The sequence below is a fragment of the Pan troglodytes genome, chromosome 9 (genome assembly GCF_028858775.2).
Source record: "Pan troglodytes isolate AG18354 chromosome 9, NHGRI_mPanTro3-v2.0_pri, whole genome shotgun sequence".
NCBI classification, from domain to species: Eukaryota; Metazoa; Chordata; class Mammalia; order Primates; family Hominidae; genus Pan; species Pan troglodytes.
Window position 1 is genome coordinate 58,129,746 of NC_072407.2, and position 18,856 is coordinate 58,148,601.

Sequence of the window (18,856 nt, forward strand, 5' to 3'; positions counted from 1 at the left end):
CTCTATTACACTAACTCTGTCCACGCGACTTGGTTAAGACTGCATGGAGATTTTCCTAACAGTCATCCTAGTGCTGAAGGTGGCAGTAGGAGGCCCACAGGACTGTTCATGGAGGGACATGGACATGAGAACCACCTCTGAAGCAGAAAGAAGAGGAATTATTTTGTCTTTGTGCAAAGCACTTTGAAATGTCTCTCTATGGCAGGTTTCTCAAATAAGGCACCATTAAAATGTTGGTCCAGATAATGTTTTGTTGTGTGTGCTGTGGGCAGGGACCTTCATGTGCTTTGTAGAGGGCATTGGAGAGTGTTTGGCAGCGTCCCCTCTACATGTCAATAGCACCCTCTTCCTCTTGTAACAACCAAAAATGTCTCCAGACACTGACAAATATTCCACTGGGATTCAAGTCACTCCTGACAAAGAAACACTGCTCTATGGGCAATTAACAGCTTGATTTTTTTCTTTATATTTGAAAACAGGAAGGGGTTTTTGAAAGTATGTACTAGTTTGATCTTGGGGAAGGACATGTAACTTACTTCTCCTGGTCATTTTAAGAGAGAAAATCTTATCTTCAGAACATTTTAGTAATTTTCAATCTGGCATTTAGTTATATGCCTCCTGTATATCTTTGAAATCAGTTGAAGAATGGGAAAAATACCTGGCTGTGTTGGTCTCCAGTCCAGATTCTTTTCTGCCCAGAGTGCTCAGCTCATGCCTCTACAATGATGTGTGTATCTATCAAGGGTCAGGGAGAGAGAATAGGAAGCTTCTCACCCTCACTTTACACTTGCTGTGTGTTGAAGATTTGGAAAGTATGTGTCCCTAATTTTAAAAATTCCATCCTTTTCCCCCATTCCACTCCATCATAATGATGTTTTGTGAGAAATCAGGTAAGTTTATCTATTTTTTTGAAATAAATATTTATGCTCATTGATGTTGCACAGATTAAATATATGATGCAGCTTATGTGTGTGAGTAGAATAAATACATATATTTATATTATATATTATTATATAACATTCTTTATGTTCAATCTGACTGTATTATAACTTTCCATTTTATCATTTATCGCAGTCTTATCATTTTTATAACTGCAAGCATTTCCATTATATATACTACATTTGTGACCATGTCTCTTATTTTATATTTTATTTCTAACTTTTAATATTACAAATAATAGTGCAATGCAGTAGTGGGTGTTTTTCTTAATCATTTTCTATGCACATCTTTGATCAATTCTTCAAATAGATTGAAAGCGGTAAATTTATTTAACAAATAAATGTTTTAGGACTGAACAGTCACAGTTACAATAAGTTGTGCTCAAGAGTACCAATTCCCTGAACCATGGCCAACATTGAAGAGTGTAATTAACCAAATCACCAGGCTAATTTTATAGAAAAAAAGATAATACACACTATAAAATGAGCTTCTTCATCTAAAATATATCAATAAAATATAAACACTTGTGAATTAACATCTTAATTAAGTATATCTCCCCATCACTGTAGTGGAAAATTCAGAGAGGGGTACCATATATTCTAAGCATTATTTTCTAGGATCTCAATATTTGGAGTAAGCTAGGAAAAGGGGATTTGATTTTGATATAATCATAAGGCAAATTAAACAACTTTACCTCTTTCCTAATGATTCTGTGCCAATGTCTCAACTGAGAAAGATTAATTAAAAGAATTCTGTAAGTTTTTAAAATGCCAATGTTTTTGTTTGATCTTTGAATTAAACTGTATGTTTTATGCATTTGTATTATGCAATGTTGAACTTTTTCAAATTTCCCAAAATTTCTGTTCTTTGCTGATAAAATTAGCTATCCTACTTCTTCTGATATCTTTTTACAGGATACACCCAAAACTAAAATTTAGACTATATAATGGAGAATAAGTTTTAGGTTTTTTTCTCCTCTAATCCTGCATAAATTGGAGACATGGGCAAGGAAAACTGCACCACTGTGGCTGAGTTCATTCTCCTTGGACTATCAGATGTCCCTGAGTTGAGAGTCTGCCTCTTCCTGCTGTTCCTTCTCATCTATGGAGTCACGTTGTTAGCCAACCTGGGCATGACTGCACTGATTCAGGTCAGCTCTCGGCTCCACACCCCCATGTACTTTTTCCTCAGCCACTTGTCCTTTGTAGATTTCTGCTACTCCTCAATAATTATGCCAAAGATGTTGGCTAATATCTTTAACAAGGACAAAGCCATCTCCTTCCTAGGGTGCATGGTGCAATTCTACTTGTTTTGCACATGTGGAGTCACTGAGGTCTTCCTGCTGGCCGTGATGGCCTATGACCACTTTGTGGCCATCTGTAACCCCCTGCTGTACATGGTGACCATGTCTCAGAAGCTGCGTGTGGAGCTGACTTCTTGCTGCTACTTCTGTGGGACGGTGTGTTCTCTGATTCACTTGTGCTTAGCTCTTAGGATCCCCTTCTATAGATCTAATGTGATTAACCACTTCTTCTGTGATCTACCCCCTCTCCTAAGTCTTGCTTGCTCTGATGTCACTGTGAATGAGACACTGCTGTTCCTGGTGGCCACTTTGAATGAGAGTGTTACCATCATGATCATCCTCACCTCCTACCTGCTAATTCTCACCACCATCCTGAAGATACGCTCTGCAGAGAGCAGGCACAAAGCTTTCTCCACCTGTGCCTCCCACCTCACAGCCATCACTGTCTCCCATGGAACAATCCTTTACATTTATTGCAGGCCGAGTTCAGGCAACAGTGGAGATGTTGACAAAGTGGCCACCGTGTTCTACACAGTTGTGATTCCCATGCTGAACCCCCTGATCTACAGCCTGAGAAATAAGGATGTGAACAAAGCTCTCAGAAAAGTGATGGGCTCCAAAATTCACTCCTAGGGAAGATTTTATTCACAGAATTCAGGATCCCCAAGTTGTGGCAAGTGAAGGTTCGTAGGAGGGGTGCAGTGTTGGAGTAGAGAGAAGAAGGAGCTCAGTAGTTACGAGGGATCCTTTTTTGATTCACTTATCTTTGTTTCTCTTAAATTTAAACTAATAGGATTGAACATATTTCAAAATTTGCAGCCAACTTTTATAAAAATAAATTTGTGATGTTTTAAATGGATATGAGCCACAACATTATTAAGATAGTTAGTTTTCTGTAAAACCTTCACAAATCTAGTGAAGAACTCAGAGGAGTTACACTTTATTTCAGTATCCATTTATGGAAACTATGATTCTTTTACAAATAAAATTTCCATTATTTATAATGACGATTACACCATCATCAAAGTGTGTACAGAATGAGAATTCCATATATCTATGCATATATATGTATTTGTCATTGTTTGATTTTTTATGTTTCTTGTTTTATTCTTCATTATTTTGTTTCTGCTGTTGCAGTGTACAATGTCATTGAAATTTTGGGTACTATGTGATTTGATAGATGACGAAAATAATAATTGCAGCGGACTCTAGGGAAATTGCATTAAAGAAGCTGGAATCACATAAAAAGAGCTTAGAATAATCCCTGGAACATAATTATTAGTTGTCTTTCTCTCTACGTACATTACACACACACACACACACACACACACATAATATAAATATGTACAGATAATAATTTAGAACCATTGTTATGAATCACAGCATTTCTGAATTAACCCTCTTCTCTCACTTTATCTTTACTGTTTATCTTCATACTAACCCTAAAATCTATTGATGAAGAGATGCTTACTGACACTTATAACTTTTAACCTCTGCTCATGTTCTTTGCATGTGTGTTTTTTTTTTTTTTTTGGCCTAACTTTCTTTTATTGTATTCTTTCCATATGTACCTAAACCACATTTCTTAATTCCCTGTTGAATTATATGCACCATTAATGCTTTATTTGTGATTCCATTACGACTTACGTCAATTTCCTCATTTTATTTACTTGTTTAAATTAAACTTCTCTCTTTGTGTCTGTAATAATATTAGAAAAGCAATAGGTTTGAGTTTTTCAAAACCGAGATTGGTGTTTTGACCCTGGCTTTTTAATTTGTCAAGTAATTTAACTTATTTGGTCCTCAGTTTCCTTTGTTTTAGCATTGGATAATAGTTTTAACCTCATGGAATTTTATTGAGATTAAAATTTCATAGCATATGTGTACTTACTGACATCAGGAAGAGACTCAGTGTATATCTAAATGAAGTCATTGAAGCTTGGGGTTTATTTAACTTTTTATCTACTTCATCATCAGTGGCATATGAGAAGTTTTTAAAAAATCTTTTATTTTTATGAAATGCATGGATGAGTAGATATTGGTGAATTTATGGTAAGCATATTGGGATTACTATGCAGATTACATTTCGAGAGACTTCAAGAACTGTGAGTTGGTCCACATTGTCACGAATGTTCTAGCAGTCATGGTCTACTTAGGAAAACAAATGCTCTGCAGGATCTAATTCATGAAATGTTAGCGATTAGAGGCTCAAAAGAGCACACAGGAGATGCTCTATTATTTAAAGATTGTTGACTTTAGGAAGTAACTATTGCTCTTGATATTAGAGGGCAATAGGGAAGAAACATTGTCCCCAGAACCTCAGAGCTTCGTGGAAGCAGCTCAGTCCGCCGGTGTTAATCCCTTGAGGAAGAGACATAACGCTTAGTGTGTCAGGGCCTCTGAGGCTGGGTTAGGACTCAGCAGATTTCCAGTGTCCTGTGGCACGCTCAGACATTGTCCAAAGAAGGCTGTGCTAGATGGCTGCTCCTGCCTCTAAAGAGGTTATCATGGAAAGCTGGAACACACCAAGTATCCACTGTGGCTAGATTCACACTAAGAGAAACTGGAAAATCAAGAAGAGATGTTCTTCTTCTCTCTTTTCCATTTCCTTCTCATCTTCCCTTCTCCCCCTCCTCCCCTTACCCCCTTACTTCCTCTGGCGGATCTAAAAGGAAGGCAGCTAGATAGGACATCTGGGGAATGCAGTTTGCAAGCCCCAGCAGCAAGAGCACAGCATAAGGACTAGGAGAGTGGACATGAAAATGAGACTAGGTTCAACAAACACAGCTTCTGAGGGACTTGCGGTGTACAATGCACAGGGTACAAGGAAAACCCTCTTCTCCTATTACCTAGAGTGTGTACATCTTTCTGTATCTGAACACTTCAGTAAAAATCAAGATTCTTAGTTTTGATCTCTTTATATTAATTATAAATGCAATTGATTCTTGGTAAAATTGGTAGAACAAATGCAACACAAGGCTGTGGTCACCCTTTAAGATCTGGGGAACAAATTTCCATGGTGCCAAATCACATATTTAATCTAATAATTTTTCCCACAATTTCTGTATAGTAAGAAGTCCTATATTTTTCTTGGCTATTTTTGGTAATGGTAACTAAGATGAGACTCTACTGGGCAGCTTGTTTCAAAGGGAATGCCAGTCACCAATAGTAAGCTCTCTTAGCAATTGGTGACCTTGTTGGCCTGATAGAATGGAAAGGGTAATTCAGAATGAGGGAAGGGGTGTAAATGAATGAACCACAGGTGGTAGATCTAGCATTTAGGTTCACTTCTCTATTCCATGTTTTGTATCCAGTGAAATGATATATTCAAAGTCAATAAATCACCCAGAAAATTGTGTAAAGAAACATTGTCTCTGTAATAATGTATTTTGTACATAATATAGCTTTGGAAAATATCTAAATGCCAAGTTATATAAGACAGTAGATTTATTTCTGTCTCAACCTGAAAATTAGAGAGAGAAGAGAAAGAAAGGGAGGGATTTGTAAAACGTAAGCTTCTAATTTTCAGTGACATTTTCAACTTTTCTTTGAAGTTTCTGTTCAATCATTTTCTCTTATTTTCACTGTGTGTTAATGTTTTCCATAATGATTTATAAGATATTCTAGATTTAAAAATTATTAGCTTCTAAGGATAAAATTTACAAAAAATATCATAATTTGGTAATGTAATTTAATTTTATATAGCAAGAAAACTTTTTAATAAGTAGTTTACATTTTCATGTTTTTATACTCATATTTTGGGCAACTTAACAATAAGTGCAGTAAAAATAAATCATAAATATATCCTAAAATATATCCACTATACATTTGTCTCAACTTTATATGATTTGATATCTTAAATTTATTGGTTTTTATTTGCTTTGTACATGTTTGTTGAATGAATGTATGCTTACAAAATAAATATCCAGCTTCCATTGCCAAACTATATAGCAATGTTCGCAACATCATTTATTGAGAGTGCTTTTTTTCCCTATAGGTATTTAATGTTCCATTAACATATATACATTCCTCAATAAATTACATTTTTAGCATTGAAATGCTAAGAATATTAAGTCTTTCAGCCAGAACTTGAGTAATATTTCAGTCTATACCTCGACCTCTATAATAAAGATACCTCAACTTCTATAATAAAGAGTATGGCCATATTGTTTTATAATTCAATTTAATTTTCAAAATACAATATTTTACCTGACAGACTCATTAACACTGTGCAAGGTAGTAATATATAACACCTCTCTTCTATTAGTAACTGTCATATTAATACATAGAAAGAACTATATTATGTCTCTAGTTGTGTACAGTAATTATTGGTGGGGGGAGGGCATTTTTACACACCACTTTTAATGGAACAAATTACAGAGTTCCTTACAAATGTGTTGGCATAACAGTTCACGTTTTTCAACATCCACACTCCAAGGAATCAACCATATAAGCAGTTATTCATTGCAGACTGAAAATCTCTTCAACAGAAAAGTCAATAACAAGCAAAAAGTGATGCTAAAATTTAAAAATCAATTAAACATGTGAATAAGCAGCCTTCTTAAGAACACTGGAAACAAATTGCAGGGGTAAACTAACCCATATTCTAAAATTTGTTCTGATCTACCAACTTTCATTCTTTTGGAACCATCTTTTTTACTATTATTATAGGCAATCTAAGCAGAACCATCTTTGAAAATGTGAGAATTAGAGCTAGTTCTGGATATTTTTGGCCTACAGCAAAACGCATTTTATGTTTCTAATGTTTCCCCTTGAAAAGAAGTTTGTTTCTTTGTTTTTAATATTAGGTCATTAAGGAGTAATATTAGTATTTAGGTGGAGAACACATACGACAAACCAACAGACAGATAACAACACTACCCATTCTATAGCAGATTTTGCCTATGTCACTATCCGTGATTTAAGGCAAGCCTATCTAAACTCTTTGGCCACAATTTCATCAATAGCATTTATTTTAAAAGACGGCAATAGATTCTAATTACTTTTAAATTAGGCCTTCACATAGCTATAATTACCCTAATTATATAGATGATTACACATTTTCCAAGACACAGAAATGCTATCTCTGAAATATTTCTCAACATGTTTCCTTCTTCTCTATGGCCATTACCATTTCATAGTTCACACACTGTAAGATTTACCATCATTAGACGTTTCCACGGGAAATAAACTTTGTTAATTAAACCACAACACAGTGATTTCTTTACTATTAGCTGTAAGATATATCCAGTCACAGAGATTTTATCATAGATAAAATGACTTATATGTTATCTTCTAGAATTTTTATAGTATCAGGTCTTAGATTTTTAAGTCTTGATCCATCTTGAGTTGACTTTTTATAAGGTGAGAGATAAGAATCCAGTTTCATTCTCCTATACGTGGCTTGCCAGTTATCCCAGCACCATTTGTTGAACAGGGTGCCATTTCCCCATTTTATGTTTTTGTTTGCTTTGTCAAAGATCAGTTGGCTGTAACTATTTGGGTTTATTTCCATTAATCAATGAGTGGATAAAGAAATTGTGATATATTTATATTTATATTATATATATATGTATGATATATATATGATGGAATACGACTTGGCCATAGAAAGGAATGCATTAATGACATTCGCAGTAACCCAGAAGGGATTGGAGATTATTATTCTAAGTGAAGTAACTGAGGAATGGAAAAATCAAACATTTTATGTTCTCACTCATAAGTGGGACCTAAGCTATGAGGATGCAAAGGCATAAGAATGATACAATGGACTTTGGGGACTCAGCGGGAAAGGGTGGGAAGGGAGTGAAGGATAAAAGGCTACAAATTGGGTTTGGCGTATGCTGCTTGGGTGATGGGTGAACCAAAATCTCACAAATCATCAGTAAAGAACTTACTCATATAACCAAATATGACCCGTTCCCCCAAAACATATGGAAATAAAAAATTTTTAAAAAGAAAAAAGAAATGACTTAGAATAGATTAAATATGGTATGGATTCAAATGCAATTGATCTTTGCTAGAATTCTGTTGGGAAAAAGAACAACAATGGAGTTCATATTAGGATACATTATAAATGGAATTGTTTTGGTACAGTCAAGACTTTTCAATTCACAACTATTAGATATTCATACCTAAGATGTGAGGATCATACCATAAGGTAAGGCTTAAGGTAGGTCCTAATAGTACAGAGTGAAAATCAGGAGGCTATAACGTAATACCTGTGATTTATTTCTGGCCGTGGCAACTAACATATGGTCTTTAACCATAGCCTTACTCCTAACATGAAGAGTATCAGAGAGCAAATATTCCAGATGAAAAAAATAAAGCTAAAGGTTCTCTTTATATATACTTATATTTATATACACTCATGCTTGAGTAGACATAGAAATATCTGAGGTGGATACAGAGGTGAAAGATGAATAATTTGTTATCTCCAGGAATCCACACTCTAGTTAGAGAGAAAGCCATGCAAATGTATAAGCAGATAGCTACATCACACTGTGACCTGAGCAACAATAAAATACAGGCTGCTCACAGAAATTGTGAGTACCCAAAAATACTGAACTTGGTTGGGAGGAGTCAGAAAATGTCTCAAGGAAGTTTTCACAACTCAGCAATGTTTTGCTGTATGGATAAAATAAATGACAATTTAGCAGTGGACTAGTTTGTTGGGAGCCAAAAGCCTGAGGGTCGTGATCAACTCAGCATTCCACTGGAGGCTATATGATCAAACAGCAAATTGTTTATCATGAATGCAGAATGTGGGCAAACTCACATCTATGCCTGCCGCCAGAAGGTATGCTGAGGGCAGTCACTCCCTGGCACCATGCTCCTTGAGGTTATCTACTGGAACATCTGGAGCCTACTGTTCATGGAAAGCAGTCACGCAGGACAGCATTAAATCAAACAACTGACCGACAATCACCCCCTTCTCCCTATCTCCTTTACTCAATAAATACGAAGGGCTCTAGAAGCTCAAGGCCCTTGTTCACTAGAAGCAGGAGCTCCCTGACCCCTTCTTCCAAACATACTCTTTTGTTTTTGTCTTTATTCTCGCATTTGTCCTCCTTTGTTCAGTCCACCAGGGTCTGTGGCACCAGTTCATGAAATATGCAAATATGTAAAACAGGACATATGATACATTGATATTGATAATCATGTTTATGGACACTAAAATTTGTATAGAAAAATGAAGAGGAATAAGTCTATTAAAAAAGCATTTGGATGTCAATTTTAGGAACTTGGATATGCACATATAAATAATTACAAATCACTAAGATTTACATGCTGGGGAATAATCCTATTGTAGGGCTGATATAACAGGTTATTTTATTTTGCTAGGCTTTAATTTGCACAACTCATGAAGTTTGGTGAGATTTGCATGTTTTACAGGACAATTTGATTACACGTTAATTATCCAAATTGTTGCAGTTAATATTGATTTTACTTGTAGGTTTTGAAAATTACATTTAAAAACATGAGCAGAATTATTTTATAACTTTTGAGGATGTAATTGTAACTTTCATTTGTTTAGTTTACACATAATTTATGTATATATTTTGGAATAAGTGATATATTCACATGGTCCACTTTCTCTTTTATTATATCAGCCCTGCAAAAACTCCCCAGTATAGGCATTCAAGAGATATTTTATGAAGATTTAAACAAATATACAAATACAAGTAGATTTATTTGTAAAGAGTTATTTTAGTGGTAGTGTGACAGGCATATATAAGAGGATAAATTTATAGGCATAAGGACCAATTTGGAGGCTATTGAACAGTGCAAGTGTTAAATTATAAAATGACCTAAAGAAATATCAGTGGTGATGAAGAAGATAATCAAGAATTTCATGGAAGTTTGGGATTTGAAGAGATTTATGAGTTTGGATGGCTTGATGAAATTTATATGGTAAATCAGAATCAAAGAGGAGATGAACAGCAGATATTACTGGTATTATCATTACTATTATTATATTTGTTTACAGAATATGTGGGATGTTTGCAACAACATCAGATACCTTAATATATTGGTTGTAGCTAGACGTAATTTCTTATGGTGACACTGAGAAACAAATTCCAAACATTTGCAGTCCTGTCCTCTCTATACATGAAGATAGGATCTGCATCTAATATCCTTGGCAATAATTAACTAAGCAGATGAGAGACCTGAAGGAAGAATCTCCCTGCATCTCTTGTGTGGTTAGTGTAACAGAGAGAACAGTTAAGATTTGCAAAGACCAAGGGCATGGTAGATATATAAGAAATAATTGTTGAGTAAATAAAAAAGAAAACTCCTGCTATACTTTGTCATTTTACAAAAAAAATGGACATGATGGAAATAATCTTGGAACATAAGGAGATGATATTTCAACTTTTAAGTTAACCTTCATAAAAATGTTGCTAAAACTGTGATTGTTTCCTTCATATGAAACCCAAATTACATCAGAAAAGAGTCTTTAGTTTTAATGACTTGTTTTAAGTCTCCTAGGGATTAAGGCAACTAATGTTTTCTAGGTCATGATGCCACTGGGAGTGGTAGTAGAAATAAAAGTCTTAGCATCTCCCCCAGACAAGCTCTCCAGAGGCAGAGTGGGGGCTACCTTTTCCACGAACAGGTTTGTTCTCAGGTCTGAGAAAACGTGGATATTCTTTTACATGTAAAGTATCTAGAAGACACCTTCAATTATTTTCAGTTTTTCCTTGGGAAATTAATTTGGGGGGAATTTCAAATCACAGAAGATATTATGTATCTGGATATCTGGGGAACAGAAAGTACCCCTTTCCTGCAGAGCTTTGTGTAGATGGCTTGTCCTAGCTGATGTCTCTGATAGCAGTGTCTTGAACAACTGTTTCCTGGGAATCGGAGAATAAAAGAGCCCAGAGAGTATTCAGGAATATATAACTCTTTGCTTCTGTAAATTTTTAGAAGAGCTGAGGAAGCGAGATAGGCATTTACATAAAATTGAATTTTTAAAGGAATAAAATGAACCTTCTGGAGAAACATAGTAAAGGCAACTTAATCTAAATATTTTAGAGCATGGAAAAAACAACATGGGGTCATGAAGGCAAAAAGAAAAAGAAAAGGAGGATATTACAAGGAAGAAGATTTTGGACACCGCATTGCCCAAAGATAATACAATTGTTAAATCCGTGTAATAGTATAATTTGGGAGACAAGAAACCATAATATTTAAATTGCACCTCAGTCTTAAATTGAATTCAATAGAAGATACATTGCAATCTATCAGAATCAAGGAAGCAAGGCAGCATAGAGAATTATGCATTCCCTACCCCTCTCCTGATGGGAACATTTGGCAGTGTCTGGAAATATTTTTGATTTTCACATCTGGTTGAGGGCATGGGGAAGTGAGACTTTCATCTAGTGGATGGAAGACAGAGATGCTGCCACACATGGTATAATGCACAGGGTAGCTTCCCAAAACAAAGAATAATCCAGCACAGTGTCAGTACTGCTGAAGTTTAGAAACCTTCAATGAGAATGAATTTTATAGTAGTGAGAAATGGCTAGAAAGTACTGTCTTTTTACTGGTGCTTTAAATTCTTGGATAAATGAACATATAGCACTATGGAGAGTTCTCGCTGTTGCATGGGACCCTGTTGGTGCTGGAACATTTAGAACCTATTTGTTGGTTTACAGAATTGGAGATGACCTTGCCATAAATGACAGTTCACATAAGTCTTAATTATAAAGGAATATGATTGAGAGATTTGGGTGTGAGTGGCTTACAGTACTAAAATGAGGAAAGTGTCAGGTAAACCAGGGTGTATTTCTTGCTATAAGAAATTGTTTTGGATATAGAGTTGCAAGATTCAGCAGACAGAAATGCAGGACACTGAATTAAATTTCAAATTCAGATGAGCAAAAATAGTTTTTACTATGATTATGTTCCACGCCATATTTAGGCCATAAACAATTTTTTTGTCTACCTGAGATTCAGATTTGACTGGGGTTCTAGTTTTTTATGATAACCCCGCCCCTATGCCTAAATTTGAGAAACCCCACCATTCTCTCTGTATTAAAAACTCCTTTCTCAGAGTATGATATTCTCCTTCCTGTGTCCATGTGATCTCATTGTTCAATTCCCACCTATGAGTGAGAATATGCGGTGTTTGGTTTTTTGTTCTTGCGATAGTTTACTGAGAATGATGGTTTCCAATTTCATCCATGTCCCTACAAAGGATATGAACTCATCATTTTTTATGGCTGCATAGTATTCCATGGTGTATATGTGCCACATTTTCTTAATCCAGTCTATCATTGTTGGACATTTGGGTTGGTTCCAAGTCTTTGCTATTGTGAATGGGAGGGGGGAGGGGGGAGGGATAGCATTGGGAGATATACCTAATGCTAGATGACGAGTTAGTGGGTGCAGTGCACCAGCATGGCACATGTATACATATGTAACTAACCTGCACAATGTGCACATGTACCCTAAAACTTAAAGTATAATAAAAAAATAAAAAATAAATAAATAAAATAAAAACTCCTTTCTCATGAATGTCTTTAGAGTGGGGTGACACCTTAAGAATCTCATCTATATTATTGACAGGTAAGAGAAGGACAGAACGAGTGTCCTAGCTGATGATCTTAAGGGAAAGGAGAGGGGACCTAGAAAAAGAAAATGTCTTCGTCAATGTTTATAGGTTTTTATGATATTTATTCCTGAATGGGGACATTTTTCTAACTTCCATTCTCTATGTCTCATTTTGATAAATATTCAGAACACCTCTTCATCCATCAGCACTTTCACTGGGCTAATTTTTATAGTTTTATAATCTAAAGATTGTCTTAAATGAGGTCAAAAGAATTAGAAAAATGATATATGAAAATGTAATCTTTACAAAGTAAAATGTTGAAATTTCTATTTGTAATGTAGAGTAAAGCCTGGCATAGAGAGATGAGTCTATGACTGAGAGTCAAGGAAACTGGGTCCATTGCATCGAATTTGTACCTGTCTTGGTCAAGTCATGCCTTCTTCAAGCTTCTGTTTGTTTATCTGTAGAATAAAACCATTCAATAGATGTCTTTATTGAAAAACATAAACAATTACTGATTTTGATGTCTGGCCTATTTAGTTCAAAAGAATAATAACAATTAAAATGCTGAACTAAAAATTAACCATAGATAGAAATGATAACTCTAAGACTATATTCACTATATCACAATATATGCCCTTATTATTATTATATAGAAAATAGTTGCAATTATAGAAATTATTTCAGACTCATTTTTTGTTAGAAATTGTTGGACTGATATAAATAGTTATTTTATTTTACTGGATTTTTCTTTGCAGAACTGGTGAGGTTCAGTGAGATTCAGGTGTGTTACATGAGAGTTTTATTATATGTTATCACCTGAATTGCTTGATTTCATAATGACAACTGTATGTTTTTAAAATTTTATTTAAGGACATGAACAGAATTAATTTTCTAATTTGGAGAAAGCAACATTTAATGATAATTCTATTTTGAAACTGTAGTTATTCCTGTCTTGATACAGCACCTATCAGGATATTAACAGAGATCTATTTTGTCTCACCTTATATTCTACAGAGGGGATGGTTAAGCTGCTTTGTCAATCACTTTCAATATTTAATTTCTAAGACTGATTTTCAGATCACACGAAAGGAAAACATGTTTCTGACAGAGAGAAATACGATATCTGAGGCCACATTCACTCTCTTGGGCTTCTCAGATTACCTGGAACTGCAAATTCCCCTCTTCTTTGTATTTCTGGCAGTCTACGGCTTCAGTGTGGTAGGGAATCTTGGGATGATAGTGATCATCAAAATTAACCCGAAATTGCACACCCCCATGTATTTTTTCCTCAACCACCTCTTCTTTGTGGATTTCTGCTATTCCTCCATCATTGCTCCCATGATGCTGGTGAACCTGGTTGTAGAAGATAGAACCATTTCATTCTCAGGATGTTTGGTGCAATTCTTTTTCTTTTGCACCTTTGTAGTGACTGAATTAATTCTATTTGCGGTGATGGCCTATGACCGCTTTGTGGCCATTTGCAATCCTCTGCTCTGCACAGTTGCCATGTCCCAGAAACTCTGTGCCATTCTGGTGGTTGGATTGTATGCATGAGGAGTCGCATGTTCCCTGAAACTCGCGTGCTCTGCTTTAAAGTTATCTTTTCATGGTTTCAACGCAATCAATCATTTCTTCTGTGAGTTATCCTCCCTGATATCACTCTCTTGCTCTGACTCTTATCTCAGCCAGTTGCTTCTTTTCACTGTTGCCACTTTTAATGTGATAAGCACACTACTCATCATTCTGACATCTTATGCATTCATCATTGTCACCACCTTGAAGATGCCTTCAGCCAGTGGGCATCGCAAAGTCTTCTCCACCTGTGCCTCCCACCTGACTGCCATCACCATCTTCCATGGCACCATCCTCTTCCTCTACTGTGTACCCAACTTCAAAAACTCCAAGCACACAGTCAAAGTGGCTTCTGTGTTTTACACCGTGGTGATCCCCTTGTTGAATCCCCTGATCTAAATTCTGAGAAATAAAGATGTTAAGGATACAATCCGAAAAATAATCAATACAAAATATTTTCATATTAAACATAGGCATTAGTATCCATTTAATTTTGTTATTGAACAACAAATTTTTCCTGTTTTTTCAAATGGACTGTGCATCAAGAGTTCACTAAAAAAAATCACTTTAGATTTAAAAAAACCTTTTTTTGCAATAGAATGGCTATGAGTTTTAGATCAGGGAGGCTATTCTTGGCTCAGCTTATATAAGCCAGACAAAACCAATTGACGTTGACTACAAAATAATAATTGTCTTTGTCTATAAAATATTTTGTCTATAAAATAATTGTCTTTGTCTACAAAATAATATAATTTTATTTATTTATTTATTTTGAGATGGGGTCTCACTCTGTTGCCCAGGTTGGAGTTCAGTGGTGCAATCTCAGCTCACTGCAACTTCCACCTTCTGAGTTCAAGCAGTTCTGCCTGCCTCAGGCCCCTGAGTAGCTGAGATTACAGGTGCCCACCACCACGGCCGGCTAATTTTTTTTACGTTTTAGTAGAGACGGGGTTTTATCATGTTGGCCAGGCTGGTCTCGAACTCCTGACCTCAGGTGATCCGCCCGCCTCATCTTCCCAAAGTGCATGATTACAGGTGTGCACCACTGTGGCCGGCCATGTAATATGATTTAGTTCATAAGACATTGTGGAAAGCAAATGAAAATGTAAACAATATAGCTGGCATATTACATATGTGTAATAAAGGTTAATTATGTTATCCTTTCTTTGCTGGTGACTGATAGGTGTGTTAATTGAACAAGCAATTTGGTACTATAAATTTAGTGAAAAAAATGGTATTCAGAAAAAGATAGACCCATTTTCTAGGACTTCAAAATCCAGTAGTGTTGGTAAATATCCTAAAAGGATTGGTGGAGAGAGTTACTTCAAATCCATTTGGAGATGCAGGAAAGATTGTTTCAGAATTGCATGCTATTTTAATTTGGCCTTGAAGGATGAATAGGTTTTTGAGAGAAACAAAAGAGCAAGACGAAGTTTTAATCAGGAGTAAAGAGCATGGATAATGTTAAGGAGGTGATTATATATTATTAAGTTAATATTTCAATAAATGTTTTTGAGCTACAATTTTATGTCATATACATCCAAGGTATATTGTTAGGTACACGAAGAAATGTACATTTGAATATAATGTTACTACTATTCTAATCTATTTCAAAACAGAATTCCAATGTAGAGAATGAAATAATTTTTATTTTATTTTATTTTTATTTATTTATTTTTAGACAGGGTCTCTCTCTGTTGTCCAGGCTGGAGAGCAGTGGCACGATCTTGGCTCACTGCAGCCTCAGTGACTTTATTAAGCAGCTCAATGAAAGTTCTGCAAAACCAAATAAATAAATAAATAAATAAATAAAACAAAAAATAAATAAACGAAAGAAAAATAAAGGAAGTGAGCATCTGTATTCCTAATTTCCTTTTTATTGCTCAAAACATTCATATTTGAAAGAGAAAATATTACATTTTCTACATGGCTACAAAGTCAACCAGGGGAAGCCAGAGAGAAAAGGGGAAAGTATTTTAGCAGTGAAAAGTGTTGATGATTTCTAGTTTATATTTAAATATATAATTCTGAAAAACGGATGAAACAAACTATTCGGAATGTTTGAACCGTGTAGGCCTCCAGAGAACCTCAACTACAAAAGGCAGATCTCCCTGCCTGGAGCAAGTTTCAACACCCTGACCTTGAGAAGGGAGCAACAGATGCAGCAGTCTTAAAAATAACCCCACTTTTCCAGACAGTGATTTCAGGAATTTCTGGTGAGGTCTGGAACCCAGAATTTCATTTTTGATTATTCTCCCAGTCTTAAGACTAATGATCCTTACTAATTAGGAGCAATACGAAGAAAGATCCTAATGAATTCTCAGTCAGATAGACTTTTCCATCGTGCTTGAAAATGAGGAACTCTGAATAAGAATGGATTTGAAAAAGAAAATGATAATTTTGGAATTAGCAAATGTGTGGGTTAAAGGGATTCTCATGAAATGTCTTTTAAATAGGAGTGGTGTTTTTTATGTATTTTTTTTGGCTGTAGATGTGGTAACTCTATCTTTCTCCTTGCAGGTATGAGTCCCTGCTGCTGCAAGTGTCTGAGCCTGTGAATCCAGAGCTCAGTGCAGGGCCCATCACTGGACTGCTGGACAGGCTCAGTGGATTCAGAGGTGAGTGTCAGCCCATTGGCAGAATTCCCACAGTCTATTACTTCTTGTTAGAATCATGGGGGTACTATTTTACCCTTCATCAAATCTTTATTTCATTTCAGCAGGAAGTGAACCATATGACTATGCCACCCTTTTATATCTGTGTTTCTATTTATAGTCCAATTTATAACATGAAGAGTACAACATAGTGAAAAACAAATATGTTCTGGGCTCACATGTATAGAGTTATATATTGGGTAAATGGAATGACATAAGAAATAAAAAATTGAATAAATGGAAAAATGCTCAGAAGGAAGCATAATAATCCAAGGTTACATAAAAATTTTACATTTCTTTACTGTATTTCATTTGAATTGTTAAACACATTTCATTGGAGAATAGAGTTCACTGCAGTTTGTTGGAGTATTTGTACTTTCTTACAATAAATATATTTTATTGATATAATGTAAAATTTGACTTAACATGTAAAAAGAAGAAATTATTATGTAAATAGGAAGTAAAAATGGAAATGATAATTTCAGTTTAGTTACAACATGAAGAGCTACGTGTAAAATCCAAAATTCGGTTTCAGTCTAGAGCTAGCACGGATGTCCGCAAAGTGACTGGTAAAAGATTTTGCAAAAATCTGCCTTAAGTTACCACTTATAATTTGAACATATGGACTTTTATCCAGTTATCTAGAACGGTGCTTGAGTAAGCTAAAATCTTCCCATTCTTGCCAAAATTATATCACTAGTATTTAAGAACAAGAAATATTTTAATAATAATGACCTTGATAGCTAAAGGGCATTCAGGGCATAAAATAATTCACTTTTACATTGGAGATTGGATTGAAACAGGCTGGTCTTATATTCGACTCTCAATTTTTAAGTTTTCAATAAATTTTCAATGTCTGTTTCTAGGGTTTTGTTCTTCCTATAGAGAATATTAATCATCCTTATACTTTATTAAATGTTGTAGTCACAATTCTCCTGTCCTTGTAACTTCAAATTTCTTGGTAAAGTAAACTCTTGGTAGAACAACATTTCCCTCAAGAGTTCTAATTTCTATTAATTACATGTATCTATATTTTTAAAAAATTATTTTTGCAGTTTATTTTACTCTGCAGCCTGAAAGAGCCAATAGTCATATCTTCCTGTGTGGAGATTTGAGAAGCATGAATGTTGGATGTGACCCTCAAGATGATCCCGATATCACTGCAAAATCTGAATGTTTTCTTGTATGGGGGGGCTCAGGCTTTCACATCTGGCAAATATTATTGGGAGGTTCATATGGGGGACTCTTGGAATTGGGCTTTTGGTGTCTGTAACAATTATTGGAAAGAGAAGAGACAGAATGACAAGATAGATGGAAAGGAGGGACTCTTTCTTCTTGGATGTGTTAAGGAGGACACTCACTGCAGTCTCTTTACCACCTCCCCACTTGTGGTGCAATATGTTCCAAGACCTACCAGCACAGTAGGATTATTCCTGGATTGTGAAGGTAGAACCGTGAGCTTTGTTGATGTTGATCAAAGTTCCCTGATATACACCATCCCCAATTGCTCCTTCTCACCTCCTCTCAGGCCTATCTTTTGCTGTAGTCACTTCTGACCAGAGAAAAGTCAGAAATGTGTCTGTATGCTCTGGGAACCTGTTTATCCCAGAAAGCCCTCTTTTTCGCACCTCATCAAACAGAACAAATACGTTATATTTAATGTCTTTAGTTGCATTCTAATGTCATCAAAACTCATTTATAGTGTTTCTATTAAATATGGTGAAAACATTAAAACCATGTGTATTGATTCCTTTTTAAATCATTTTTGGAAAATCATTACCCATGATGTATGGCATAGAATATATTCTCTGGTTTTTAATTATT

At 35.3% G+C, this 18,856-nt stretch overlaps 3 protein-coding genes across 3 annotated transcripts; all 3 read left to right on the plus strand.

The window, feature by feature from the left end:
* The first annotated feature begins 1,939 nt into the window (after nt 1-1,939).
* Nucleotides 1,940-2,875, plus strand: OR5L2 (olfactory receptor family 5 subfamily L member 2). Its single transcript, XM_521939.1, has one exon. The coding sequence runs from the start codon at nt 1,940-1,942 to the stop codon at nt 2,873-2,875; it is 936 nt and encodes a 311-aa protein (XP_521939.1).
* Nucleotides 2,876-13,901: 11,026 nt separating this feature from the next.
* Nucleotides 13,902-14,987, plus strand: LOC466541 (olfactory receptor 5D16). Its single transcript, XM_521940.5, is given in 1 exon segment — nt 13,902-14,987. A coding segment is annotated over 1 exon segment (1,086 nt).
* A 1,764-nt stretch (nt 14,988-16,751) lies between these two features.
* Nucleotides 16,752-18,588, plus strand: LOC747236 (tripartite motif-containing protein 51). Its single transcript, XM_009440484.1, is given in 4 exon segments — nt 16,752-16,795; nt 16,899-16,996; nt 18,088-18,221; nt 18,223-18,588. Coding segments are annotated over 4 exon segments (642 nt in total).
* The last annotated feature ends 268 nt before the right edge of the window (nt 18,589-18,856 follow it).

Excerpts from the sequence above, each read along its gene's own strand:
- OR5L2 (XM_521939.1), top strand. The coding sequence starts at position 1,940 with ATGGGCAAGGAAAACTGCACCACTGTGGCTGAGTTCATTCTCCTTGGA.